Here is a 10,303-nt window from a genome sequence, read left to right on the forward strand (position 1 = left end):
GGTGTCCTGGGGTCAGTATCACAGTGAAGCAGTCTGGGAGCGGTGTCAAACAGTGACATGAATGAGAGGAAGCAGCCTCATTTAGTGAGTATTTATACAATTTTTTTTATACTCTGTAAAGTCCTCATCTTGGGGTTATAGTTTGTAAGGGAAATAGTGCGGATGTCTAGAGAAGAAGGGCCCTGGAGTAATTAATGTTATTTAATTTTAAGGGCTATCTAAGGATTTATTTTAAAGGGGTAAGACTTGGAAGCAGAACTCTAAGCAGTGGTGTGCTTCTCATGCTCTGTGTGGGAAGTTGGAGATAGTTCCAGTGTCTGGGACCAGAAAGTGTGCAATAATCAACCGGAATTTTTCGAGGATGTAAATAGTAGAGTTGATAAGGGGGAGCCAGTGATTGTGGTTTACTTGGCCATTCTGAAGGATTGCAATAAAGTCTCACACAATGAACTGCACAGAAAACATAAAACACATGGGTTTGGGGGTGGTGTACTGACATGGATAGGGAACTGGCTGGCAGACAGGAAATAAAGAGCAAGAATAAACAGGCTGATTTTCCAAGGGGCAGCCAGTGATTACTGGGGTACATAGGAATCAGTTATTAATGATTAGGACGAGGAACTAAATTTTATTCACTCATGCGATATGGGCATCACTGGCTAGGCCAGCATTTATTGCCCATCCCTAATTGCCCAGAGGGCTGTTAAGAGTCAATCACATTGCTGTGGGTCTGGAGTCACATGTAGGTCAGACCAGGTAAGGATGGCAGTTTCCTTCCCTAAAGGACATTAGTGAACCAGATGGGTTTTTCTGACTAGATTTAGGGGAGGCGATGGGCTAGTGGTATTATCACCAGACTGTTGATCCAGAGACCCAGATAATGTTCTGGGCACATGTGTTCGAATCCTGCCATGGCAGATGGTGGAATTTGAATTCAATAAAATATCTGGAATTAAGAATCTAATGATGACCGTGAACCCATTGTTGATTGTTGGAAAAACCCATCTGGTTCAGTAATGTCCTTTAGGGAAGGAAACTGCCATCCTTACCTGGTCTGGCCTACATGTGACTCCAGACCCACAACAATGTGGTGCATTCTTAAATGCCCTCTGGGTAATTAGGGATGGATAATAAATGCCTCTTCAGCAACTCCCTCATCCCATGAATGAATAAAGGAAACAAAAATCTTGAATGGTTTTTGTCATCATTAGACTCCTAATTCCAGATTATTTATCAAATTGAAAATCCACCATCTGCTGTGGCAGGATTCGAACCCAGGTCCCCGGAACATTAACTGAGTTTTACGATTAATAGTCTGGCAATAATATCACCATTGCCTCCCCCTAATGTAAGGTCTCCAAGCTTGCAGACAACATAAAGCTGGGTGAACTACGAAAAGGATGAAGAGATGCTTCAGCGTGATTTGGACAAGTTAAGTGAGTAGGCAAATCCATGGCACATGAAGTATAATGTGGATAAATGTGAGGTTATCCACTTCGGTAGCAAAATAGGGAGGTAGATTATCTCAATTATCAATAATCTGGGAAAGGGGAAGGTGAAACAAGACCTGGGTGTCCTTGCACATCAGTCACTGAAAGTAAGCATGCAGCTACACTAGGTAGTGAAGAAAGCAAATGGTATGTTGGCCTTCATAGCAAAAGGATTTGAGTACAGGAGCAGGGATGTCTTGCTGCAGTTGTACAGGGCCTTGATGAGATCATTCTCAGAGCAGTGCGTGCAGTTTTGGTCTCCTTATCCGAGGAAGGATGTTCTGGCTTCAGAGGGAGTGCAACGAAGGTTTACCAGGCTCATTTCTAGGCTGGCAGGGCTGATATACAAAGAGATACTGGATCAGTTAGGGTTCCATTCACTAGAGTTTAGAAGATTGAAGAGGGATCTCACAAAAACTCATAAAATTCGAAGAGGACTGGACAGGAAGGATGTTCTCGATGACTGGGGGTCTAGAACCAAGGGTCACAGTTTAATGATACGGTGTAGGCCATTAGGAGAAATGTCTTCACCCAGAGCATGGTGAACCTGTGGAATTGTCACCACAGAAAGCCGTTGAGGTCAAAATATTGAATGTTTTCAAGAAGATAAATAAAGTTCTTAGGACTAAACGTACCAAATGATATGGGGAGAAGGTCATATAACTCTCAATATTCAGAACCCCACTATATGTCACCTTACAGCCATGTCTCTGTTATAAGTTTCAACACACTTATTTCTATTTGTGATGTCAGTTCATCTGTTGTTTCAAATGGTACATGAATTCAGATATAGAGTTTGTTTTTAATTATTTTTGTCACCTCCAGCCTTATCTGTTGATTAGCTCTTCGATTCATTCACAATACCCTTTCCTGTCACAGTCTGTTTATCATTTCCAATATTAATAGCTTTTTCTGTGCCTTATCTCTAATTCACAGGACATCTCCAAATTGATCTCTTGCCTCCAGTATTTAGTTTAGAACCTTTTCTACCTCTCTAGTTATGCGTCTCACTAGAACAGTGGCCACAGTGTTTGGTGCTGGGTCCACTGTTGTTTGTCATTAATATAAATGATTTGGATGAGGATTTAAGAGGCAAGGTTAGTAAATTTGTGGATGACACCAAAATTGGTGGTACAGTCAACAGTGAAGAAGGTTATCCTAAGATTACAAGGGGATCTTGATCAATTGGGCAGAGGAGTGGCAGATGAAGTTTAATTTGGATAAATGCGAGGTATTACATTTTGGTAAAACAAACGAAGGCTGTACTTATACAGTTAATGATGAGGCCCTTGGCAGTGTTGCCAGGCAGAGAGACCAAAGCGTTCAGGCACATAGTTCTTTGAAAGTTGCATCACTGGTAGTCAGGGTGGCTAAGAAGACAAATAACATGACTTCCTTCATTGCTCAGACCAATGAGTAAAAGGAGTTGGGACGTCATGCTGAGGTTGGACAGGACGTTGATGAGACCACTTTGGAGTACTGTGTCCAGTTCTGATTGCCCTGCTATAGGAAGGATATTATTCATTTGGAGAGGGTTCAGAAAAAATTTACCAGGATGTTGTTGGGAATGGAGGGTTGAGTTATAAGGATAGGCTGGGACTTTTTCACTGGAGTGTAGGAGGTTGAGTGATGACACTATGGACGTTTATAAAATCATGAGGGGCATAGATAAGGTGAATGACAAAGGTTTTTGAACAGGTGCATGAATAAGAAAGGTTTAGATGGATACAGGCCAAACGTAGACAGAAGGGGGCTAGACTAGTTTGGGAACATGGTGGCATGGACAAGTTGGACCAAAGGGTCTGTTTCTGTGCTGTTTGACTCTATGACTCAATCTGGTTCAGGTGCAGACTATCCCCATGTTTTATTCTCAGTTTCCCATTGGTACAGTCTTTGAGCCATTTGTTCATTTCTCTAACCTGATCTACCCTATGTCAATTTGCACGTGGCTCAAGTAATAAATCAGAATTTATTACCTTTAGCGTTTTGCTTCTTGGTTTGATGCCTACTGTAGTGGTATAGGCTTGAAGAGCTGAATGGCCTACTCCTATTTTCTATGTTTCTACTCTCCACACAGAACCACCTTTCAAGTCCTGCCTACGATGCTGGGATCTACCTGGTCCATGACGAGTGGATCCTCCTCCTCCCACTGAAAGATCCTCTCCGGCCTTGAGTAGATAGCTCAAATCCTGGCCCTGGGCACACAGCTGTCTGCACTCCCACTCTTTGCTGCAGAGAACAGTGTCAATCCCTCCTCACTACACTCTCCCTGACTACCACTCCATTCCTTTTTTGGTTGCACCCCACTCCAGTTGAATGGTTTCCTGCACTGGGGTGCCATGGTTAGTTGGTTGATCCATTCTGCAGCCCTCATCCAAACAAGCAGAAAGAATCTCAGGCTCAACAGACAATTGAGGTTGAGGGTCCTGCCCACTATTCTAAGATAGTGGTGTCACAGTGCCTGTAGTTTGGCTTCCAGCTCATTAGCTCTGAAACAAAGACACTCGAGTTGCAAACACTTACATCAGGGAGGCTTGAGGGGCCAGAAATGGTGGCATGTAGAGATCTCAGAAGGTTGCTGGGGTTTGGGGATACAGGGAGGGTGGGATCCATCTCAGGAATGGGGGAGGATTTTGAGAGTTTTCCAGGCTCAGCCACAAGTCTTTTTGTCTTCCTATTTTGTCTGGTAGACTGTATGCTTTGTCAGGTGTGAGGGATGGAGGATGATGAGGGCGCGTTGGACAAACTAACCATGATGTTAACTTCCTTCCCCTAATGGGGAAGGCGATGGCTCTACTCCAGTTAGGACGCAACCAAAGTCAACATCACTTTCCTTTTTGTCGGTACACTTCAGTTCTTTAACCACTTCTGCAACAACCCTCAGAGCTGGAGCTGCGTTGTACAGTTACACACACACACAAGGCACAATATGACCAGTAAAGGAGGCACAATGGCCCTTTGCAGTCAGGCCCACGCCTCCTGATGAGGCCCACTGTTTATCCCATTGTATTGAGAAGCCTGATGAAGGTGCCTGGAACAGGGCCCCCAGGTTTGAATGGAGCAGCCATGTTGAATTCTTAGGGAGAAAGGAGTTGCACAGTTTTTGGGTTTGTCCATCACCCAATTTGTGTACCATTCTCCAACACAACAATCCTCCCACGGAAGAGAGTTTCTCTAAGCCCGGGTCTTTCGCATGTCCCACGCATTAATGGCTCTCCAGTTCGTGGCTGCACTGTAAACTCCTGTATTCGCTCCCTAAACCACTCTGCCATTCTCTGTGACCAAGCTCATTGTCCTGATATCTGTAAAAAAATCCATCCCACAGTAATCCTGCGAAGTGCCTAGGAACATTTTAACAGGGGGAGGTGATGGCCTAGTGGTAATATCGCTGGACTGTTAATCCAGAGACTCAGATAACGTCCTGGGGACCCAGGTTTGAATCCTGCCATGGCAGATGGTCGAATTTGAATTCAATAAAAAAAGTCTGGAATTAAGAATCTAATGATGACCGTGAATCCATTATGGATTGTTGGAAAAACCCATCTGGTTTACTAATGTCCTTTAGGGAAGGAAACTGCCATCCTACATGTGGCTCCAGACCCACAGCAATGTGGTTGACTCTTAACTGTTCTATGGGCAATTAGGGATGGGTAATAAATGCTGCCTAGCCAGCGATGCCCTCATCCCGTTAATGAATAAAGGAAAAAAGTTGACATATGAAGAGAGACTGGATCGGTTAGGACTATATTCACTGAAGTTCAGAAGCATGGGTTGGGGTTCTCATAGAAACCTATACATGGGGAAACACAGGAAGGACGTTCCTGATAACCAGTGAGTCCAGAACCAGGGGACACAGTTTAAGGATACAGGTTGGGGCATTTAGGACTGAGATGAGGAGAAATGTCTTCACCCAGAGGGTGGTGAGTCTGTGGAATTCTCTGCCACAGAAAGAGGTTGAGGCCAAACATTGAAGGTTTTCAAGAAAGAGTTCAATTTAGTTCTTAGCGCAAAAGGGATAAAACTTAATGAGCGAAAAATGGGTACTGGGCACAGAACTGGATGATCAGCTATGATCATACTGAGCGAGAGGGCAGGCTCGAGGGGGCAAATGGTCTACTCCTGTTTTCTATGTGACAGATGCTATGTACAAACAAGTTGTTGCCATTGTGAGTAAAGACAGGATGAGACAAAGTGGAAGGGGGAGAGATAGGAAGAGGGAAAGGAGAACAGAAACTGGCCATTTGGCCCAACTGATCAATACTGGTATTTACAGCCCACAAAATCTTCCACCCAATCTATTTCAAACAAGCTTATTATCAAAACTCCCCAAACCTAACGTCAACATATGCTTATCTAGCTTTTTTTAAAAACAGCTATACAATTCACCTCAACCACTCCCTGTGCTGAGGAATTACACATTCTCGTCACTCCCTGGGTAGAGACATTTCTTCTGAATCACCCTATTCGTGAATCCCTATCTGAGAGTCAAGAACGGAAACAGACCCTTTGGCCCAACTCGTCCACACTGACCAGACATCCCGATCTGACCCAGTCTCATTTACCAGCATTTGGCCCATATCCCTCTAAACGCTTCCTATTCATATACCCATCCAGATGCCTTTTAAATGTTGTAGTTGTACCAGCCTCCACCACTTCCTCTGGCAGCTCATCCCATACACGCACCACCCTCTGTGTGAAAAAGTTGCCCCTTAGGTCCTTTTTAAATCTTTACCCTTTCACATTCAAGGTTTGACCTGTAGTTTTGGATTCACCCATTCTAGGAGAAAGACTTTGTCTATTCACCCTATCCAAGCCCCTTCATGATTTTATAAACCTCTACAAGGTCACCCCTCAGCCTCCGACGGTCCAGGAGAAATAGCCCCAGCCTATTCAGCATCTCCCTATAGCTCATACCCTCCACACCCAGCAACATCCGACTCTATAACCTGTAACCTAAGCGCGTGCGTTTTGGAAGCAGCCATGCTCCCTGCAAGTTGGATCTACAACATCAACCAGACGGGAGTCTGGGAGACCTTTGACATAGTGCCCCCCCCCCCATTGCCTGGATCAGAGGAATGGGTAGCCTGATGCGTACCAGTCGGACAGAACAAGAAGATGGGAGGCTCCCCCAGGTACCGGTAGATCTCATTGGCCACTGACGTCTGAGCATGAGCGAATGAGCTGAAGGTTTCTTTGTCGGTGGGGCACATGGTGTGGTCGATGTCATCAAACAGGATGGCGAAGGCCATACACCCAAACCCTTTAACCTGCAGGAGGGCAAAGGGCACCAGAAAGGTCAGCAGGGCAAGCGGTGAGAAACTCACAATTATAGCAACAGTGGAAAACAGCAAATGTGCCTATATTGAACCATTAACACTAAGGACTGACCCGTGGCTCTGAATAAATTAAGCAATACTTCCTCCCCTTTTGTATTCCTAACTGAGAGGGTAAGTTTCAGCTCATAAAAGTCTGCTTGGGTATTCTAACATGCAGTAAGCTCCATCACCACCAACTGGCTCTTGTTCCCTACAATAAAAGCTCCCTTTCTTGTGTTTAAAACCCTTTACGGCCTGACCCCATGCCCCTCCCCCCTCCACTCAGTTAGCTTATCCTCCTCTCCACTCCCTTTCTTACTTTCAGAATATTCTTCAAAATTACCTCTTTGCCTAAATGTGGTTCATCTGTTCAGCATCATTAATGACGTTTCTGCATTAAAAGGTGCTGCATAAATGCAAGTTGTTGTTGTATAACTGCTACACGGTTGCTACAACCACTGCAGTTGGACTATGATTCAATAAAAAAAAAACTTACTTTTTGCATCATAAACAACCTCTAAACTTCCAAAGTGCTTCACAGCACTTTCCACAGTCATTGCTAGAAACAGAGAAGTCCATTTTTCCCCAAGCAAGCTCCCACACACATCGATCTTCTGATCAGGTTGGTGTTGGCTGAGAGGTAATCCTTGGCCAAGAATACACCCCTGCTCGTCTCTGAATAGCTCTGTGCGCTCTCTTCCGTCCACCTGAGAGGGTCCCAGTTGGTTTAATGTCTCATCTGAAAGATGGTGAATTCAGCGCAGCAGCACTGGATCATCAACCCAGGTCATGTGCTCTAGAATGGGATCTGAACCCATCATCTTCGGGCACAAAGACCAGCAAGACATGGCCAGCAGCATTTCGTTTTATTCTAAAGTGGGGCAACCTGCATCTCATGAGCTTGGGTGGAATGAGGACCTGGTTCCCAGAAGAGACCAGGACCAGCACAAACAGCCCTAGACTCTGCCCTACCATTAACCCAACTCTCACTGATCTCTCTGAACACATCAAGATTCACACTACCTGCCTCAGTTTCTGCTTCAGTAAGGTCAGGTCACACGAACTCGAGAAGGTGATGTCCTGTCCCGGGGAGATTGCATACACAAACTCAACTCCACACTCCTGGGCACCCAATACCAAGGCCTTGAGCTGCACTGTTGATAGAAAATAAGTAAAAGAAACGGAAAATGAGACAGAGATAAAAGACCCCTCGATAGAACTCACGTCAACGAGAGCAAACCTGTGGTAAACGGTTACTAGCAGGACAGGAGCACACCAACTCTTAAACCGTATCTGTAAATGTCAACTTCGTTGGGGAAGCCCTTTAGGGCCTATACCATACAGAAATCTGTCATCAGGCTAAAGCAACCTCCACTCTCTTCATTCTATCATTGGTTCTAACCTCTGGGATTCCCTTCATAAACCTTTCTCCACCTTACTCCGAGTCAGACCAAATACCCCATGTGATGTAGTGACAGGACATTAAAGGGGATGTTTCAGAATATATGTATTGCTGCTACCGAGACAAATTCTAAACATCTGCGGTTAACTAAAGAAGTTGGGTACTATGGTTCCTGAGTGGTTAGCACTGCTGCCTCACAGCACCAGGGACCCGGGTTCAATTCCACCCTCAGACGACTGTCTGCGTGGAGTTTGCACATTCCCCCCGTGTCTGCGTGGGTTTCCTCTGGGTGCTCCGGTTTCCTCCCACAGTCCAAAGATGTGCAGGTTAGGTGGATTGACCGTGGGAAATTTTTTCTTTATTCATTCACAGGACGAGGGCATTGCTGGCCAGGCAGCATCTATTGCCCAGAGGGCGGTCAAGAGTCAACCACATTGCTGTGGGTCTGGAGTCACATGTCGGCCAGATGAGGTAAGGATGACAGTTTCCTTCCCTAAATGACGTTACTGAACCAGATGGGCTTTTCCAACAATTGGCAATGGGATTCATGGTCATCATTAGACTCTTAATTCCAGATATTTATTGAATTCAAATTCCACTATCTGCTGTGGCAGGATTTGAACCCAGGTCCCAAGAACATTATCTGGGTCCCTCGATTAACAGCCCAGCTATAATACCACTAGGCCATCGCATCCCCTGTAGGGTTAGGGTAGGGGGTAAGTCTGGGTGGGAAGGTTGGTGTGAACTCGATGGGCTGAATGGCCTGCTTTCATACTGTAGAGACTCTATGGAAGTTAAATTGAGAAGGTTCAGAAAAGATTTACAAGGATGTTGCCAGGGTCGGAGATTTAAGCTACAGGGAGAGGCTGAAAAGGCTGGGGCTTTTTACCCTGCAGTGTCGGAGGCTGAGGGGTGACCTTATAGAGGTTTATAAAATCATGAGGGGCTTGGATAGGGTAAATAGACAAGGTCTTTTCCCCAGGTTAGGGGAGTCCAGAGCTAGAGGGCATAGGTTTAAGGTGTAAGGGGAAAGATTTAAAAGGGACCTAAGGGGCAACTTTTTCACACAGAGGTTGGTGCGTGTATGGAACAAGCTGCCAGAGGGAGTGGTGGAGGCTGGTACAATTACAACATTTAAAAAGCATCTCTTCACACATGAATATGAAAGGTTTAGGGAGATATGAGCCAAATGTTGGCAAATGGGTCTAGATTTGTTTAGGATATCTGGCATGGACGAGTTGGACAGAAGGGTCTGTTTCCGTGCTATAGAACTCTCTATGACTTAAACGTCAAACTTAAGGATATTTGTGTCACATGTGGAAAAGGTGGTTAAGAAGAGGTTTAGCACGGTTGCCTTCATTGCTCATACTTATGTGTATAGGATTTGGGGGACCACACGTTGAGGTTGTACAGGACATTGGTGAGGCCTCTTCTGTGTGCAGTTCTGGTCGCCCTGATTTAGGAAGGATATTGTTAAACTGGAGAGGGTTCAGAAAAGATTTACTAGGATGTTGCTAGGAATGGAGGGTTTGAGTTATAAAAATAGGCTGGGACTTTTTGTCCCACCGGAGCATGGGAGGTTGAGAAGTGACATGATAAAAGTTTATAAAATCATGAGGAGTACAGATGAGATGAATGACAAGGGTCTTTTCCATAGACTGGGGGAGTTCAAAAGCAGGGGGAAAGGTGAGAGGAGAAGGATTTGTAAAGGATGTGTGTGGAATGACCTGCCAGAGGAAATGGTCGATGCAGGTGCAGTTACAACATTTGAATTGGTTCAGGAATATGTGCAACTTTTGGAAGGATGTGGGCCAAGCACAGGACTAGTTTAGTTTGGGATTATGGTCGACACGGACTGGTTGGACCGAAGGATCTGTTTCCATGCTGTACGACTCCGTGAGTGTGCAAAGATGAGTGACCAATCAGAATATAAAGAATGTTGGAGAATAATTGAAAGGTTATTCAGGAGAATGAAACTGGAGTATGAGAGGAAGCTGGCTGGAACTGTGAAAGCAGATAACAAAGAATGTCTACATATTGAAAAAGGAAGAGGGCCAATAAAATGAGTGTAGAGCTGGATGAACACAGCAGGCCAA

General features: G+C 45.0%; 1 protein-coding gene across 1 annotated transcript in view; it reads right to left on the reverse strand.

Moving 5' to 3' along the window:
- LOC109924748 (protein O-GlcNAcase-like) overlaps nt 1–10,303 on the reverse strand; it is a 61,383-nt gene that overhangs the window by 39,339 nt on the left and 11,741 nt on the right. The window contains exons 4-5 of the mRNA XM_048601162.1: nt 7,829–7,959; nt 6,586–6,757 (exon numbers count right to left, since the gene is read on the reverse strand). Coding sequence (XP_048457119.1) covers nt 6,586–6,757; nt 7,829–7,959 — 303 coding nt within the window. The remainder of the gene's footprint in view (nt 1–6,585; nt 6,758–7,828; nt 7,960–10,303) is intronic.

The sequence above is a fragment of the Rhincodon typus genome, chromosome 1 (assembly GCF_021869965.1).
Source record: "Rhincodon typus isolate 14 chromosome 1, sRhiTyp1.1, whole genome shotgun sequence".
Taxonomy (NCBI): domain Eukaryota; kingdom Metazoa; phylum Chordata; class Chondrichthyes; order Orectolobiformes; family Rhincodontidae; genus Rhincodon; species Rhincodon typus.